General features: G+C 42.1%; 1 protein-coding gene across 1 annotated transcript in view; it reads left to right on the top strand.

Moving 5' to 3' along the window:
- The window catches only part of TAOK2 (TAO kinase 2), a gene marked incomplete in the record, with an annotated part of 2,530,163 nt that overhangs the window by 1,555,485 nt on the left and 955,507 nt on the right, over positions 1-19,171 (top strand). Inside the window, 1 exon segment of the mRNA XM_044086327.1 lies at positions 5,623-5,883. Coding sequence (XP_043942262.1) covers positions 5,623-5,883 — 261 coding nt within the window.

Here is a 19,171-nt window from a genome sequence, read left to right as displayed (position 1 = left end):
GAAAAAAAAGTTTTTTGAGCATAGATACAAGGCATATGAAAGTGTGTGTGACTATATTGCTGAATTAAGCACTTATTTTCATAGGTGAGTGAGTGGGTGTCAGGTCACCATTTTGAAGGGCTGGCAGACATTTTGGTGAGGGAAGAAGCCCTTAGCATTTAGCCTGAGGACATGAGAATCTGGTTGGCAGATAGAGAATGTAATGCCACAGATGAGTTGGGGAAAAAAGGGGACCTATACCTAGCAAGCAGGGCATACCTGCACAAGAAAGGGATATCCAGTGCTGCACATGGCTATAAGGGAACCCATGGTGAGCAACCTGAACTACCCCAACAGAGTCCACCTGTAGCAGGGGAAGCCACTAGTTCAAGTACACCGCCAGAATCAAAGATTAAATGTTTTAAATGTAACCAGTGGGGCCATGTAGCATATGGATGTCCATGGAAGCAAGGTGGGGAACAAAAAGTGGAAGAGCCAGTAAGTGGGAATGACCGGATGGCAGCAGTAAGTTGTCTGGAGACAACAAGGATACCAGACTACCACAAGAGGCTATATCCTATCTTAGTAGATGGAAAACAGGCCTATGCTGAGAGAGAGAGTCTCTTACCTAACCAATGTGAAGCCTGCAATGGTTAAAAAGGAGCACTACTTGCATTGCTTGGGCAGTTTACTCCAGTCAGAGCTTTAGGAGGGTCCTGACACAGAACAATGGAAAAACATTGTGCACCCCAACCTGCAGATTATTAAATTATCAGTATTGGGAATACCTTTAACATCTTGTAGGGATCCTATCCTGGACAGACAGGTTCAGGACATGTTTAGAGAGGCCAGAAGGCCCGACACCAGGAAATCTTATGTGGCTAAATGGAAGAGATTCTCCACTTGGTGTAGGGAACAGAATGCTCAGAAACCCCATCTAGCCAATATCAGTCTTCCTGTCCCATCCGGCAAATCTCTTTGACAGAGGCCTGTCTTACTCTTTCATAAAAAAAAGTATGCCTGGCTATTTCAGCCCAATCACTTGTCTTTTCTCACCCTGTTATGAAACGATTTCTTAGGGGGTGATCCACTTCAGGCCATCCAGAAGACCTCTGGCGCCACACTGGGACCTTCATTTTATTCTGGAAAAACTTACTGTTCCACCATTTGAACCAGCTGTCTCAGCTGACTTAAAATTCTTGACATGGAAGACTGCCTTCTTGTTAGCTTTCACTTCTGCTAGAAGGGTTTCTGAACTGCAGGCACTCATGGCAGTGGCACCTTTCTTGATCTTCCATCCAGACAGTTTCACTCAGGGCTAACTCCTCCTTTTATGCCTAAGGTGATGATAGACACCTCTTTAAAGCAAGCCATACATCTGCCTACCTTCTTCCCCAAGCCACAAAACATAGGGGAAGGAATTCTTCATTCCTTGGATGTGCATAGGCAGCTTTGTTACTATCTTGACAGAACAAAGACTTTGAGAAAGTGAGACCAGCTGTTTGTGGCCTTTTCCTCTAGTTTTGAAGGGAAAATTCCATTTCTAAATTGATCTCTCACTGTATCTCCTTTTACAACCGTCATGGTAAGAAGCCCCTTGATGACGTCAGGACACACTGCTGCCTCTACTTCCTAAAACGGGTACCCTCTAAGGACATCTGGAAGGCTGCTACCTGGTCTTCACTGTATACCTTCACCAGACATTACCACTTATCAGCCTTCTCCCAAGTCCAGAGCAGGATTTGCCACTGCCATCCTTTCCTCACCTTCCACCAATCTTCTCAGCTTTGGAAATTCTCCCACAAGTCAGGACTGCAGCACTGAAACTCAAAGAACCTAGTACAGTTGTGTATACTTGTCATAAATATAGATGTACAAGTGTATTCACTGTTGAAGTATTCCCCCCAGCTACAGAGTAGGCTTGAACAAGTATCTTCTTTAGTCAAGGGGTCCCTCGTCTTGCCTCTTTCCCTTGACTTTGCCGTCCATCTAGGAGGACTCCTACCATTGGGGGGGGGGGGGTAAGAAAAAACTGAGATCGTGTCAGCTGACTCCTTATACCCACCTGTACTGACATCGGTCAGCGCATCTGCCAGCTGTAGGAGGAGAGAGGTTTTTCTCTGGTAGTCAGGCTGGCCAAGGGCTTCCACGGCGGGAAATCCCACAAGTCAGGACTGCAACAGTAAATACACTCGAACATCTGCATTTATGGTTAGTATATACAATTGTATTTTCCCCCATCTTCATCTTGGCCAGGGGTCGTCATTATAAGGTACCCCTACAAAGTTGACTTGGTCATACAAAAAAAGGGAATGTTCATAATCACTGCTGCAGTAGCCTTAGCTTGTAGGAGTTGTATCCTGCAATAGGATAAAACAGCCAACCAGCTCCCAAAGCTTCAGAGCACCTTCTACTTGTGAAAAAGAAACAAAACGAAACCTGTATTTACTCCTCCTCATATTTCTGTAGGAGTAGTTTACTGGGTTTGACTCAGGATTTATTTCAGGCTATTGAGCCTTCTTGTATCTTTTGCCAAAATTGGATGAGAGGTTAGCAAATACCCTAAAAAATATGGAAGATGAGCACTGAAAAATCTTAAGAGATTACCTGTGTCAACTTACCCCTTTCTTCACACTTTTTGATCACCTCTGCAGTAGAGAGTCCCAAAACGATCTCTATCTAAAGGAGAATTTAAAATCTCATTTTGTCATCATCTGGTAGAGTCTGAGAATGCAGTTGGGCAAACCTCCCCAAAACCGTAGCAGTGGCCGCAGGCTTGGAGGAGATATCAATTTAGTCATACACACACAGTGTAAAACAATGAATTGTGATCTATGCAGTAGAAAAAACTGAATTATTTAAAGCAGATTTTCCTTCACAAGAAGAAACTGCAGACAAAACATTTCTCATACTTTCACAGTAAGGACAGACTTTAGCATATGAGCCTCACAGTTCAAAATTAAAAAAAAAAAAGTTGAAGAAGCATACATTTTTTTCCTGTACTACTCAAACTTCCCATCCTTAGAGAGAGTAGGATTGGAATTAACTAAATGTTTAGCAGCAGTCAGCTTAACTAAAGCTTTAACTGCTGGGTCTGGTTTGGGAAAAGTGTATAAAAACTTAAGACTGAGGAACATTATACATACTGTCTGCTTTTTTAGGGTAGCTGACTATCAGGAAATTGCTGGCAGTAACGCACATCCTCCAAAGCTGACAGAACTGGAGGAATTGGCGAAGGTTCTGGAAATTCATTCTGTAACAGGTCATAGTGTTTTCTGAGGGACTGAGAAACCTCAGTGGTCTTTCCCAGAAAACACTGACACATTCGGATAAAAGTCTCAAAAAGAAACATTCACAGAGAGATTCAGAAACTGAGCTTTCCTGAGTCTGACTCAGAAGTCTATTCCTTCAACTTCCTGTACCGATTCAGAATTTTGAATCTGTTCAGGAAAAAAGGTATTGCTTTTTCTTTTAACAGAAGCTACTTTATATCAATAAATGATTGAGGCTGTATGGTGAGGTTTGAGATTCTAGATGGACTGTTAGTGACAACTATGTGAAACTAGAACAGGGAAGGGGAGTGTCTGTAGAAGTAGAGGTTTGGATGAGTAGGCTCCGTGATTAATTGAAGAAGGCTTACATTTGCCAGGAATTCAGCCATGCTGTTGGACTTGGGGAACAAATGAATTTGAGACTAAAACGTTTGAGTGATGAAATTGTTATAGTTGGGTGCTGCAAAAGTTTATATCTGTAATGAGGGTTTTAAATTTAAGAGATGAGTGGAGTTTGTATGTGGGCATTGACTAGAAAGGGAAGTTTATTTTAAATTTAGGAAAAGTTTCAAGTGTCTAATTTTTGTCTGAGTCAGGATGTGCATTGACTGTGGGTTGAGGTAGAATTTTTACAGCTGTAATAAGCCTCACCCTGCACTTTTGTCAGACACGGGGATGTGGAAGTTGCTGTTGATTGGCAGTAGGTGCTGAAAGTTAGGGGACCCCGTTTTTGAGCCACAACTCTGTGACTTTGGCTTTGCCTGAGTCATGGCCTGAGAGGAATGCAGTAATTTAATTGTTTCTGATGTGAGCATTTAAGAGGGAGCCTGTAATGGTGCTTATTGAACTGCTTTTGTATTGCTAATGCTGATTGAAGGGCCAGGATTAAGTCTAGTGTTACGTTTTAGGAAGAGTGTGGATATGATGGGTCTTTATGGAAATGTGTTTTACTAAGTGGTAAATTGTGGAGGTGACCAGGTAAGTGCAGATGCTGTGGAGGTTTATGAGAGTGAAGAGCAGTAAGGACAGTAAGGAGGAGATGTGTACACCCAGGTCTATTGTGATGCTATATTTTTGAATGTATGGGGGATATTGAGGGTAAAGGGAGTGTTAGACTGCATTGCGAAGTGCAGGTGACACAGAGGTAGTAAAGAGATTTTACAACCGCAAGTTTAAGGAGGAAGGAGGCTTAAGTTAAAAAGGGGATAGAATAGTTATCTTTTATATTTTATTCGTACTTGTGTGTCTGTTCCCCAAGTCCTACTGATAATCTATACCTATACTGGCCTTGGTCTTCTATTGGCTTTCAGAAAGAACAGTAGACAGAAATGTCCAGACCAGTATAGCTCCACTGTTGAATAAGCCGAGTAGTTGTGATTTACTGATTTACTGTTTACAGTGATCTGGTGACCTCTCTTAAAGATTGTGTGACTATCTCCCACAGGTGTGTATCTCAAGGACATTAGAATTCATAAGAAAGCATGTAGCTCACAGCTTTATTAATGTGTCAAAATGTACATGACAGTACGGTGGAGATGTATTTTGCATTACACTTTTCATGCAGCTGTATGTTTTACAGATATCTTGTATTACATTAAAAAGTTAAATATATATATATATATATATATATATATAAACAGATAGTGATGATCAGGACATTTCAGTCATCTTCATGGAGTTCTGTGTTTTCCAGATGCATTGTGTCAAAGGAGATAAACTCTGGAGGATTGCATTTAAAAAATTAGTAGATATGGTATATGTAAAACTGCTGGTATTTAGCTCCTGTCAGGGATTTGTTGATCAGAATAACTGTAAATTAGGCCACTTTTATATGACTCCATAAAAGCCTTTAGGTGTCTGTTCAGAGTCAGTTCGGGTACTGTTAATATGCTTGCTCTGTCAGGCATATACATCTGCCTTTTAGTTGTACATGAAAGTTATTCAAAGTGCTAGCCTTGTAGCCCATCCCGAGGACAGCAGTATGTACTAACTTTTGCAGATGCATTTGTTAACTATAGTTATTAATGGAAGTCTTGCAGCTGTTTGATTCCCTGTTTCCAAGGGAGTGCTTGCAAATCCCTGTGTCACCACTGTTAACAATAAGTGGAAATGTTTAATTTGTTTTCTTCCTTTCTGAGGTGCTGTATCAATGCATGTAACTTCTGTCTTTGTGTTGTGCAGTCCATTTTCCAAATTTCTTTAACATCCACAGTGAACTAGAATTTGTGTTCTTTGATGGGTATGTAGTCTGTGCATGTTGGGCAAACCATGCATGAAAAAAATGGTAGTAATAGTGCATGGAAAGATAGTAGCCATAGCTTTCAAAAGGCCCCAAAGGCAAATAGCAGCAATTTTCAGCATCTTTTGGCAGGTTACTCGTCAGATCCAAGAACATGAAGAGGACTCAGCTTTGCGTGAGCAGATGACTGGCTACAAGAGAATGCGACGGCAACATCAGAAGCAGTTGATGGCACTTGAAAACAAGCTGAAGGCTGAACTAGATGAGCACCAGCTTCGACTGGATAAGGAATTAGAGACACAGCGCAACAACTTCAGTGCTGAGGCTGAGAAGCTGTCCAAGAAACACCTGGCCATTCTCGAAAAAGAGGTGGGGAAGGAACAGGAGATGACTGTGAGTTGGGTTATTCATGGGATGCTTGGTATTTGCATATTGAAAAGCAGCAGATCATCCATTAATATGGGAAGAATTGTTTGTTGGCTCTAGTTTTTGTAGCTTTTTTTTTTCTTACTGTGTTTATTTTTAAAATGTCAGGAGTGGCCTATGGTATCTGCAGATTTCTGTACATTTGCAGGCTACTGCTGCCATCCCTCCCAAAATTATTTTTACTAAAGCTAGATAGCAGATTCTACCTCAGTAGAGGTTTTAGAAAGTCAATGTTGCTTGGCAGGTTTGAGCAGTAGTGGATGTCATTTCATCAGCTGCAGACTGTTTCTTCGTAGAGAGAAATGAAGTCAGGATTATTGTTAGAGCAACTCTTGAAGTCTATTGCGTCATCCCTAGAATGCTTGGGATAATTTTGTTTGCGAGAGCAGCCTAGAGCTTGCACATTAGAAATGTTCTTCCATCATGGAACACTCAGTCTGCAGAGTTTTGCTTCCTCATAAAAAAGCAATGCAAGTGCATGAGCAGCACAGACAAATTTACATCCGATAGCTGTACTAAGAAAAGCAGTATCTCAATGGACTATAGTAAGGTAATTCTTTTCAACTCGCTTGTTGTTTATCTTCACTATTCCTTAATTTTGTAGTACCATTGAATGAAAATGGATTTAACAAGTTGGAGTTGGTAGTTGACGTGGCAAAGCTTTCAGGGTTAATGCATTATATGTATAAAAAGCGAAACGGCTTCATGTAAAACCCAGGTGCACAAAACCAGAACTATATATAACCAAAAATACACCGAGGTACCACACAATAGCGTCTTTATTACACAAAAAATAAGAACAGTGGTGAGCGCTTTCGCAAAACTAATTGCTTCATCAAGATGATGATGAAGCAAATAGTTTTGCGAAAGCGCTCACCACTGTTCTAACTTTTTGTGTAATAAAGACGCTATTGTGTGGTACCTTGGTGTATTTTTGGTTATATTTAATGCATTATATGTTTCTTACCTATTGGCCAGTAACTTTACACCATTTTATGTTGTCATTTCTTCACTTGCAGGTATCCCTTGATTAGACTGACTAGTCTAAATCATTGTACTCAAGGCTTTTTTATATTAGCCTGTCATACAGCATTTTCTTAGTAAACTGAAAATGTTCTGTAAACAGTTTTTAATATGTTTTATATTTTTTGTTAAACATTTTTGTTTACTTTTTGTCATGTGATTAGTTCTTATTTTGCTGTCTAAAGTTAATTACGTTCCTTTGCATGTCAGTGCACCTGCATTTGGTAGAGTTTGTAAGTGTCAGTGTATTTGCAGTTAAATAACTGTTGTAAACATAATGCCTTCCTTTGAGAGCTTTATTGCACTTGGATCTGGTAAATGAGACACTAGTTCATGAGTTTGCTCTTAGACCAGTACAAGCAAGCAGTCCCTTCATCTTCATTCTAGTCCTTTCCTGTTGATCACAAAACAGTTCAGAAAGTGTGTGACACAATGTCTGGAATTGACTCCAGTAGTTTGAAAGAGATTTCCTGTCTTGCAGATGTTCATCATTCTCACTGCTGCAGTAACCTTAGGCTATGTGGGTTTTAACCAATCCAGTCTTTGGAAAGCTGTGGCTCCCTCCCACACCTACACTCTTGACTGGTGATTGGCTAGCCCCCGGGAGGGAATAAGCAGAGAGAACTTCATCACTTTCTTGCTGCCTCAGTGGAAAGCAACTATGAGGCTTCACAGGAGTAGCAGTTGGCTACAGGCTTCATTTCTGTCACATAAGTCTCTCTAGGGGAACCCTTCCACGCAGTGCCTTTTTAAATATTTTGATGTATTTTTTTTCCGAGTACCACCAGACATTTTATTAATATTAGAAGTTTCTTGTTAGAAAATATTTGCAGAATAGGGCGTATTGAATACCAGAGCTGCTTCTGAGTGAAAAATAGACTGCTTTTGAGACATTTTAACTGAAGTGAAAGGATTTAAAGATTGGGAAGTGTACCTCAAATGGTGTTTGAATACTTTGGTGTTTTTGTACACTTCCTGACAACTTGCCTTCATTATTTTACTGTTTGAGACATTTTGCTTGACGTTATGTTTAAGCATCAGAGCGTGTATTTTAGGGCTAAAAATGTATTTTATATTTATTGCTTGTACACACAGAGTGCTGGTTTACCTTCATTTCTTGTTTTCTGTCCGTAGACTTTCTTTGAAGGGGACTTTGAGTTCTGACAAAGTTTTTGTTACTGCTTGTGCTTTTACTTTTGAATTTTGAGGGACTGCATGGGAAAGTACAAGTGTGTGTACTGTTTGTTAACATTTGTCTGGCAGCTTACTTTCTGACCTACTATTCCCAGCAACACTTACTGGTAGGCTTCTTGCCGAATCAGGCTTCTACCTTGTATACAGTATTGATTATTATACCTGTCCTGCTATTTATTCTGCCTCTGTACCCAAAAAAAAACAAAAATCAAAAAAAGGAGCAGAAGCCCTTGCCTATTCTGTGGGCTCAGCCAGTGCCTCAGCCAATGATGGCTGACTGCAGTGGCCATCTATTCCTCAGACTACTCTGGTTTCTCTGGGTTCTTCTGGTGTATTCATTATTCCTCAGCGTGGACCAGGAGTTACCCATGTTTTCTGTGGCTGTTCAGTGTCCAGTTTAGGTATGGGAAAATCATTGCCCTTTGGATGTGGGAGTTTCTCTTGGAAGTGGTTCTCTTAGGAGCTGGGAAAGAGGCGGACCTCTTGCACAGGATGAAGTGCCAGTTGTCGATCTACTTCCAGGGATTGTCCCTTGATCAAAGAAAGAAAATGTTAGATATTGCTCATGCAAAGATATTTTATCTGAGCATAAGAATAATTTCCTTTACCTCATCCAGGAGTTTATTGCAAGTTTTCTATCCTGAAGAGCAGAAATCCATACTAGAAGACTAACTAGGTAAGTATATTTTTAAGGAAAATATTTAAGACGATTCTGCCATAGAGATGGGGCTTTTTCTTTGTCTGATTCTCAAGATTATAATCTGAGGGAGAAAGTTTGCCCTCTCCAATTCCATTAGAAGAGTTTTCCTTTTTTAAGACTTAATTCCAAAGTGAGTGATGTATTTTTATTAGAAACAGTGCATGTTTCCCCTAAACTGAGGCTATATTATGTAATGCAGCATGCTCCTATTATGCCAGCCTTGGAGGGTGTGTTAAGTGTTGCCTGCAAATAACTCTGTCCCTCAGCCTTCCGTCCCCAAAAAGTCAGAATATTTAATACCACCCATCCCATGCAGAGAAACAGGTAAGGTATTGGACAGATTTTATAAGAAAATTACCTTCCTCAAGTTTATTCTTTTGGTTATTGACATCTAGTGGGATTGTTTTGCCACACTTCCTTCATAAGATAGGTCCCGTCTGAAACTTAAAATTTCCATCTGCTTCAGGTGTCTAAACATGCTTTGAAAAATGTGTGTGCTTATGCAAATACTTTATCTAGGGCAACTATTATTTTTATGGTTTTGAGAAGAAAAGCCTGGGTGTGTACTCAAGTTACCTGATGAGGTTAAGACTGAGATTTAACATTTTACTTTAGGACAAGGATGTTTTGTTTGGCCCTAATTCTGCTTGTGTTCTCAAGCAGTTTTACAGAGGGAAATTTTAATTCAGTTACTAAGGGTTTTCAAGACCCATGTTATAAATCTTGGAAATCCCCCTTTTTAAGACAAAAGTATGAATCAAATCTCTGCCATCTTTTGGCACTCAAAAAAAATTTATGGCAGGAGGAGAACCAAAAAAGCAAAAAGGATCCTCTCAAAAAAGAGGCAAACTACAATTTCAGAAGGACTATGCCAGCATTCCTTCTACCTCCCCTCTTGTCCCTGCATATCTAAGTCTGCCCTTTAAACTATCATTCTTTCCATTTGGCAACATTTTTAGGCACTTGGGTAGTGGTTAGAAATACTGATTCAGGAGGTTACAGTTTGCACTAAGATACACACATCTCCTTTCAGGGAAAAGTCTTTCTACCCACCAAACTGGAGATGTTAGTGTCCTGTCTCGCCTTCAATCTTACTGGATGGGTTAGGAGCCAATCTTTGTCTCCAACTCGGCCAAATACACTAGCTCAAAGTCTCTAACTTGGCTCATGGCAGAATAGATATCCCATCTTGCAGTGGTGTAATTCCCCAGAACTTGTTTGCCACTTTACAAGTTCAGATGCTTTCTTCTTGGCCGTGGCTAAGTTCTTTAAAATTTATATATTTTTTTATATTTAGGATTAGTAATATTTAGTTGTTTAGTCTCTCTCTATTTTTAGTGTGCTGTAGTAACTAGTGCAATTTAATCTTGCTACTGTATGGTTGCTTGTTGGCCATTGTTAGTCGCAAGATTATTTTCTATTTTTTCCGTTAGTTTTTGTAGGGGTGTAGTAGTAGTTTACGGTAGAATAGTTAGTGTGTTTTTCCTTATCCGTGTGTATTAGCTCGTTTTAGTTAGAGAGCTAAATACCTGCTTATCTTAAAAGGTTTTGTTCTTTGTTTCTTCTTCTAGCAAGTCACCTTCCACTAAAAGCCTACAAAGAGGCAATCTCCCACTTCTTCAGCTCATTCGGACCCTCCTCAAAAAGTGACTAAAACTTCTGATACTTTGACCTCCTCGGCTCCACAGCCCTGTGAACCAAGAGAGATCATAGATTTGGACAAACCAAGTCCTTCGTCTCCACGGCCTTCTGAGCCGGTCTGCTGAACTTCTGCCGGTCTCCCTAACTTGAGATCTCCTACATTGGAGAGATCTCGCTCACCAACCCTCTCCTCCAGGTCCTCCAGGAGTTTATCGGACAGTGACATGGACAGGGTGGTGCGCAGACTTTTGAAGTCGCCGGCACTGGCTAAATTATTTTCAGCTCCAACCAAACTGGTTTCGGACCCATCCAAGACTATTACATCCACGACTGTTCCTCCTCCGAGCCAAGCTTGATCTACGTAGTTGGAATGCCAGGTACCTCTTACTGTTGACTCTTCTGTAATGAGACCCCTTCAGGAGATTTCGGAACCAATCCCTGCTCTGACACTCTCTGTGCCATCCGGAGTGTCTAGGAGCCAAAGGTCTCTGGTCGGCTTTTGGGGGGGGGGGCTCCGACCCGAGTTTACCTCTTGGAGCTTAGGCTCGGCTGAGCTTAGCTCCTACATCAGCCTCGGAGCTGATCTCCATGGAGCCTGAAATTCTCTCTCGTTTCCTCAGAACTGGAGGTGTCCTTGGAGCCGGGGGGATCTGCCTTCGAGCTGATGAGGGGTGTGCTTTCCCCGCCTGTAGCTCTACACAAGGACACTAGAATTCTTCCCCCCAAGGCATCGGCTTCTGTCTGGGCACCACCATTTCCACAGGACAGCAGAGATTCAGAGACTCTGAGAGCCCCATTGGGTGAACCCCACTTTTGAGACCTCCCCAGAATGCCCTTCTGAGGAGGCTCCTCGAAAGAGAACATGCAAGAGGAAGCGTATAGACTCCCCTGACGAGTCCATCACCTCTGACACTGACCTCGAGGAGTCAGAAGGGTCCCCACGGTTGTCCTCTGAAGATATTTCTTTTGCAGATATCCTAGAAATCCTTAACTAGGTTGCTGGAAAACCCTCAGCCCTTCTGATGAGGAGTTGGTATACCTGAAGGCTTTTGGATCTCAACCTTTAGCCTCCTGGGTGTCTCCACCTTTCAACGAGCTATTGAAGTTGGTTAATTAAAAGGGATCAGAGTCATCAGATACTAAGGAACCAGTCCCTCTGAGGCCAAATAAGTTCTTATCAGCCTCTTCTGAAAAAGAATTTCTCACGAAAGGCATTCCTGAAGAAGCTATGATGGTGGCAGCAGCCACCAAGAAGGAGCTTTCTGAAACATCCTCATCTGTCCATCCACCGAGCAAGGACTCCCAGATGATGGATCTGTATGGGAAGCATATTTTTTCATCAGCAACTTTTACCCTTAGATCGCTGAACTACCTTACTCACTTTGTGAGACTACAAAAAGATCTCCTGAAGGAGTTAGGAGTTACTCTCCAAAGTTCATTGGCTGCGGAGGTGTCAGAAAAGGTAACCTCCCAGCTGTCTACCTTAAATTCCATCGTTAACTCCTCCATGAGGCTAATGTCCTATCCAATGGATGGAGCGAGCAGGGCAGCCGGGTTCAGGGGTTTGCCTGAGGAGACACTCCTGGATGTGCTTGTGTAACTTTGCGGAGCCTTTCAAGTCTACCTTTACTAGCGCCCCTTTTGATGGTTCCTCAGTTTTTGGACCCAAAATCAAGGACACACTCACCAGATAGGAAGGGAAAACTCTCTCTGCTGTTGGAGCACGTTTTTTCGTTACTTCAAGACCTTACCCTAAAGATCAGAAGAGTGGGAAAATGTGGTTCTAAAGATCCCAGGGAGCTCTCAAGATGCAAGAGGTGAACCCTTCCCCAGGTGCAGAAGGGAAGGCAATAATGGTAGATGTCCTACAGGCAGAGGGTGTCTGCAAAACCAGGATGACTGTGATTCCTTTTGCGGCCGGCCCTTCCAGCGCTCCTGAAAGGAGGCCCGTCTGCTCTACTCTGGAGGCAGTCAGGAGGCGGTTAACTTTGTACCCAGAAGCCTGGCGAGATATCACAAGAGACAAGTGGGTACAAAGTATAATACCCAGAGGCTATTCCATTCCCATTTACCATCTTGTCCCACAGATCAGAACAATCCTGGATGTTCCACCCAGTCAAAGGGAACAAGCAACTATAGAAATTCAAAGGTTGATAGACAAAAGAATCATCCAACAAGTCCCCACAGACCAAATAGGATTCGGAACTTACTCAAGATTCTTTTTAGTGCCAAAAAGAATGGGACTGGAGACCCATATTGGATCTCAGCAAATTAAACAGATCTGTGAAGAAGTCCAAGTTCCGAATGGTGACACAGCATTCGGTTCTTCCCTTTTAGGGAAAGACTGTTGGATGTGCTCAATAGACTTCCAAGGTGCGTACTAGACTTCCAAGGTGCGTACTAACACATAAAAATGGACAGAGCATCAAGGAGTTACTTATGCTTCTGTCTTGGGAGCCAGTCATTATCCGTTTCGAGCTCTGCCCTTTGGTCTCACTACAGCCCCCAGAGTGTTCACCAAATGCATGGCAGTAGTCATGGCTCACTTGAGACGTCTGGGATTCCAAGTGTTTCCATATCTAGATGACTGGCTGCTAACTGCCACCACCAAGCATCTACTTAGGTGAGGGACATCACTTTTCAAACTTGTTCTCGGTTAGGGATAACAGTGAATTTACAGAAATCTGCCTTGTTGCCCTTTCAACATATTACATTCATAGGCGCAGATCTCTACACCATCTCCATGATGGAGCATGCCTGCCTCCCGACAGGGTTTCTGTCCTCAGACAACAAATAGCCAACCTTCTACCCAGAAAAAAGGTGAGGACAAAGACAATTTTGAAAGTCCTAGGAACCATGGCTTCATTGATCACCTTAGTCCCCCTAGCCAGGATGCATATTAGAATTCTTCAATGGCTCCTATTTGCTCAGTGGTCGTTACAAGAACTTCCCATGTCCCAACTAGTTAGAATTACAGAATCATGCAAGACACATCTCCTATGGTGGCTTTGGTCTGACCATGTGATCGGGCTACCCTTTGTGCCACAACAACTTGTAGCTATGGTGACCACAGACGCCTCCCAGATAGAGTGGGGGGGGGGCATTATCTGGGAAGAATGGTCCAAGGCACGTGGCAAGAACACAAAGCCCATTTGCTCATCAGTGTTCTAGGGATGAGAGCAGTGCGTCTGACATTGCATGCTCTCCAAGACTCTCTTCCACTAGGAATGATTGCAATCCAGTCAGACAACATGTCTGTAGTCTGGTACGTAAACAAACAAGGCGGAACCAGATCATAGCCCCTTTGTTGAGAGGCACAGAGTATGGCTATGGGCAATCTCTTCCCAAGGTTTTCTTTTAGCAGTGCATATCCCAGGGAAATCCAACATGATAGCGGACAAGCTCAGCAGGGCAATATTAATGCCTCACGAGTGGTTAGTAACCCTAAACATAGTGGAGGAGATTTTTCGAAAATGTGGCCTGCCTTGCTACGACCTTTTTGCCACTCCCATGAATACCAGCTGCAGCAGCTACTTTGCCCTAATCCTCCTCCTGGGGGAGACACCGAGAGATGCACTTGTTCACGATTGGCCCTCAGGACTACTGTATGCCTTCCCCTCATACCCAAAGTCATTCAGAAACTAAAATCCTTGGGAAGTGGGCTGATTCTCATTGCCCCATATTGACCATCAGATTTGGTTTCCTTTTCTTTGGCCTCACTTACAGGCAAAACCATGGGTTCTGGACCCAATTCCAGACCTTCTGACTCGTATGTCTGGAACATTTTATCCTGCTGTGTAGACTCAATATGACAGCTTGGCTGCTCCACTTCCAAACTTAGGGTTCAAGACTTCACACCAGCAGTAAAACACATTTTGTCATCATCTCACAAGGCTTCTACCAAAATGTTATATTCTAGTAAATTGAAGAAGTTCTCCTACTTGGGCGCAAGCAAAAAAAAAAACATTGATTCTTTTTCTTCCCCAGTTAATTCAATTATGGAATTTCTTGCAGAACTTTTCCAGCAAGGCTCCGCCGCAGCTACAATTAGAGTACAACTAGCTGCAGTCTGTCATTTTCACATTGTGTGAAATCAGGTTAGGAGTATGTTAGCCAAATTGTGTAAAGCATTTTTGAAAGGCACTTATTTATTGAGACCTCCCATAAAAGAACCTCTGTCACCATGGGATTTGAATTTTGTCCTGACTCACCTAACCTTGCCTCCTTTTGAGCCCTCATCATCATGTGATCTCAAATTCCTCTCTTGGAGAACTATTCTCGTAGTAGCCATTACATCTGCAAGAAGAGTCTCTGAATTGCAAGCTCTGTCAATCAAGCCGCCATATTTAATTTTCCATAAGGATAGATTATCTCTACAAACTAATCTGTCCTGTGTGCCAAAAGATCTAAAATCAATCTATTGAGCTCCCAGTGTTTTTCCCAATCATAACAACAAGGCAGAGAGTACAAACTTCAATTGGATGTGCATAGACAAATTAGGTTTTATCTGCATAGAACTAAAGATTTCTAGAAAATGGATCAATTGTTAGTCTCCTTTTCCGAAGCAAAAAAAGGGCATGCCAATTTCAAAAATTATGCTGTGAAATGGCTCTCAAACTACATTACCTTTATATATACCTCATATAACAAGGGTTAACCATTCAAAGTTAAAGGCCACTTGACCAGAGCATTGGCAACATCCTCTGCTTACCTAGCTAGATTGTCAATGGACAGTATTTGTGCTGCTGCTACGTGGGCAAGTTCCCATACTTTTATTTCTCATTACAAAGTTGATTTGGCCTCCAGGGACAGGGCTTCCTTTGGTTCCACTGTGCTCAAAGGTATTCTTCTGTGAGCCACCCAGGGAAATGGTGCTAGGGACGCTGTCCCATCCATTAAGAATGAAGGCGAGATAGGACAACATAAAGAAGTTATGCACTCACCATAACACTCCATGTTCGTTGTCCATCTCGCATTTCATTCTTATGACACTCCCACCTCCTCCCAGCCAAGGATTCCTAGAGGATCTAGATGAGAGGGCTTCCTTCTTAAATAAAGGAGGTGCTTTGAATTTCCTTATTTCTCTACCTAATATCACATTATTAATTTAGACACATTGTTTATGATTGGCAGCAAACAAGATCTGGAGAATTATACCACTGCATGATGGGATACCTATTCTGCCGCAAGCCAAGTTAGAGACTTTGAGATAGTGTATTCGGCTGAGTCAGAGCCGAGGATTGGCTCTGAACCCATCCAGTAAAAATGAAGGGCGAGATGGACAACAAATATGGAAAGTTAAGGTGAGCACATAACCTTTTCTTTCCTAAAGTTTTTCAACACATGCTTACCCTGGGAGTCCTACTTCCAGTGCCTTTAGACCAAAAGGAGGAAGGCTTCTACTCCATATTGTTTTTTTGTTTAAAAGAATTGGCTTTCATGGAGACCAGTTCTAGGTCTTTCCTTTCTCAACCAGGTTGTGAAAGTACCGAAATTCAAAATGTTGACCCTTCAGGGACTGTTAATTATTCCTCTTCTGAATTTTAAGGTGGCAGTAGACCAAAATGGTGCTTTGCACATTCCCATAGCCACAGGCTTCAGAAAATTTCTTGTATTCTGTGTATGATTCACATTATCCATTATCTACATTACCCTTTGAGTTAGCTACAGCTCCTAGGGTATTTACAAAATGCCTAGCTCCAGGGATGGGTCTTTGCAGACTGCAAGGTGTTCACATTTTCTTATTTAGGTAACTTACTGATGTTCTTCGTGTTTCACTGTTGCAGTCATTACATTTGGGTAATCTGCTTGCAGACTGCCCTCAGTCAGCCTGATTAACAAAGTCTTGGGTCCTGCGTCGATTGCTGTCCCTTCTTCCATGACGTCTGGTCATCAGGGGTATAAAACATGCAGCCGACGCCATTAGATCAGTTTTTCATGCCCTAGATGTCAGGTGCCCCTCTAATGGGAAGCAATTAAACAAAAGCACAAAAATATACCTTCAACAAAAAAGCAAATACACCAAAATGGCTTTTAAGCATAATGAAGGAAAGTAGAGGTATAGCCAAAAGAAGTTAGGGGGCTGGAGGGAGGGTAACCAGGACTGCAACAGTGAATACACTTGAACATCTACATTTATGCTAAGTGTACACAACTGTACTATGTTCTTCGTGTTTCACTGTTGCAGTCATTACATTTGGGTAGATTCCCAAAGCTATGGTTGGGAGGAGGAGTTTAGATAGCAATAGGGCCCAGCTATAAGGCCCTGCAAGACTGCAGTGGCAAAGCTAGCTCTGGATTTAGAGAAAATTGGCAAATGATAATGCTTGGTGAAAGTATGTACAGAACTTAAGGTAGCAGCTTCTAGGATGTCCCTGGTAGGGACGCGTCTGAGAAAAGCTGTAGAGGTAGATGCAGCCCTGGTGCAACAGTGAATACACTCGAACATCTACATTTATGGTAAGTGTACACAACTGTACTTCTTTGCAGAGACTTTTGCCATGTCAGGAGCCTTTAACATGGGTTTCTTCACTCTTTATCAATCTAGGCTTCCAGATAAATGTTAAAAAGTCCCATTTGACTCCTTTATGGAGAATTGTGCTTTTAGACTGCTTTCTACATGCATCTCTTCAAAGACATTCCTAACATAGGAAAAGGTGATCTGGAAGCGTTTCTGATCTTAAGTCAGTTTGAGACTTCATCCAGAGAATAACTCTAGATTTTAGGGTTCATGGCTTCGGAGAGTCTCATGATTCCTTTTGCCAGGTTCTACAGGAGAAAAATTCAATGGTTTGACTTATCTGATATTCAGATTCCAATTTTGTGCTGAATCAATCCAGAACTTATTCGGTGGAGGCAGTAATGCTCTTCAGTTTTTGCATGAGGAGTATTTTATGTGGGAGTAAACATGTGAAGCCTGTGGACAGTTCAGGCAGACAAAAAATACATCAGAGGTATTAGCTATGATGCATGCTGTAGAATCTCGTCGTGACCTGAGGTCCCATGACTGTTTCAGGTGATTGAGTATGTCACAGTGATACTGAACATAAGCAAGGGGCACCAGGTCTTATCCCATGTGTAGGCTGGCTGTAATGTCTTAGGATTTAGTTATACAGCATTGTATGACCCTCCCAGCATCTTGCATACCATCAGAGCAAAATATAGAGGCAGACACGCTGAGCAGTATCAGGCCAAACCTTCACAATTGGAAATTGAATGAGGAGGTCTTCCAGGAATGGATCCAGTTGTGGAGAGCACCTCCAATAGATCTGTTCACTTAGTTTCAAAACAGAAGACTTAAGTAAATTCTGTACCAGGACCATACCTCTCAACCTCTTAATGCAAAAAATCTGCACAAAGCTTGACAAACTTCGGGGTACAAATAGGGACATAATTTAAATATTGCTCTTTTAGACAGTTGCTAGAGTAACAGGATTTGTTTAATATACATTTTCTGAAGGATCGGAAGTCTGAAACTCAAATGTATGTCATTATTTAGTGGCTACAAATCCGGAGGTCATCCCAGTGATTTGCCAGAAAAATTGAGGAACAGGCCAAAAATATGAGGCGAAAATCTGGACATTCTGCAGGACTCTGTACAGTTGAGAGGTATGACCAGGACTCATTGCAGATAGGCCAGGAAAACAAATGCCTTTTCATTCCCGTGGTTGGTCATGTACCTGTATGCATTTCTGTCCTTTCCTCTAATATCCAGGGTCATTCTGAAGATTTAGGTGGACTCTCCAAAAATTGTTGTGGTGACTCCCTTCTGGCCTAGGCATCACTGGTTCTCTCTTCTTATGCAGTTACAAGCTTCCTCACAGATCGGATGTACTCGGACAAGACAGGGGCACCCCAATCTCAAACAACTTCCAACTGGCTGCCTGAATGATTCAGTTCTAATATCTTTTAGGCACCTTTTTTATGAGGCTATTGCAGCAAGGTATTAAAGGAGGCAAGAAATCCTTCTTCATGGCAGTCATATGGTAAGCGGTGGAGAAGAATTTCTAGTTGGTACCCTACATATAATTAGAGCCCTATCCAGGATTATTACCACTGGTTGTCAGCGTTTGTGTGAGTTACTTTGATATGGCCTGTTTACTCCTTTGGTAAGGGGTATTTATCAGACATCTCAGCATGTCTGCCCATGGGCCATCCGTTTTTTTTTCAGACATTGCTCAAGCTGTCCTATTTTTTAATTTCTCAAAGTCTTTTGGGTTTCTAATTTCATAGGTTCATAGGTTGGTACTAGGGTATCGGCCCTAGGGCCTATACTTGCCTAGCCATAACAATTCCTTGGATATTTCTTCCCACAAAATTTACTTCCCTGGACGCCTGTCTAGCAGGGCGACTGATGTGATCCCCGGGGTAAATTTCCTATCTCCCATCCAGTCGTCAAGGTTTCTTTTGAAGAGGGCCAAGGAGGCACTCTGCTTGACATGTATGGGCAGTCTATTCCAGAGTATGGGGAGTCTCTGGGTCAGGAACCTACCCCTCCAGCATGTTTTGTTCATTGTGATAACAAGGTTTAGGTCCCTGGAGCGTGCGGCTCTCGTGGATTGGGATTTCTTTAAATGTAGCATGTCCAACAGCTTTGGGTTTGACACGGTCTTGTTTGTTAAGCAGAGATAGCCTCTGAGTAGATGATATGCGAGAGAGTATAGCTGGACTTTTTTTAGTTGGTCAGCATAGGGCATC

Source organism: Protopterus annectens, chromosome 10.part0 (genome assembly GCF_019279795.1).
Source record: "Protopterus annectens isolate FY-2018-M chromosome 10.part0, PAN1.0, whole genome shotgun sequence".
Lineage (NCBI taxonomy): Eukaryota > Metazoa > Chordata > Ceratodontiformes > Protopteridae > Protopterus > Protopterus annectens.
This window is presented reverse-complemented; position numbering and strand designations above follow the sequence as displayed.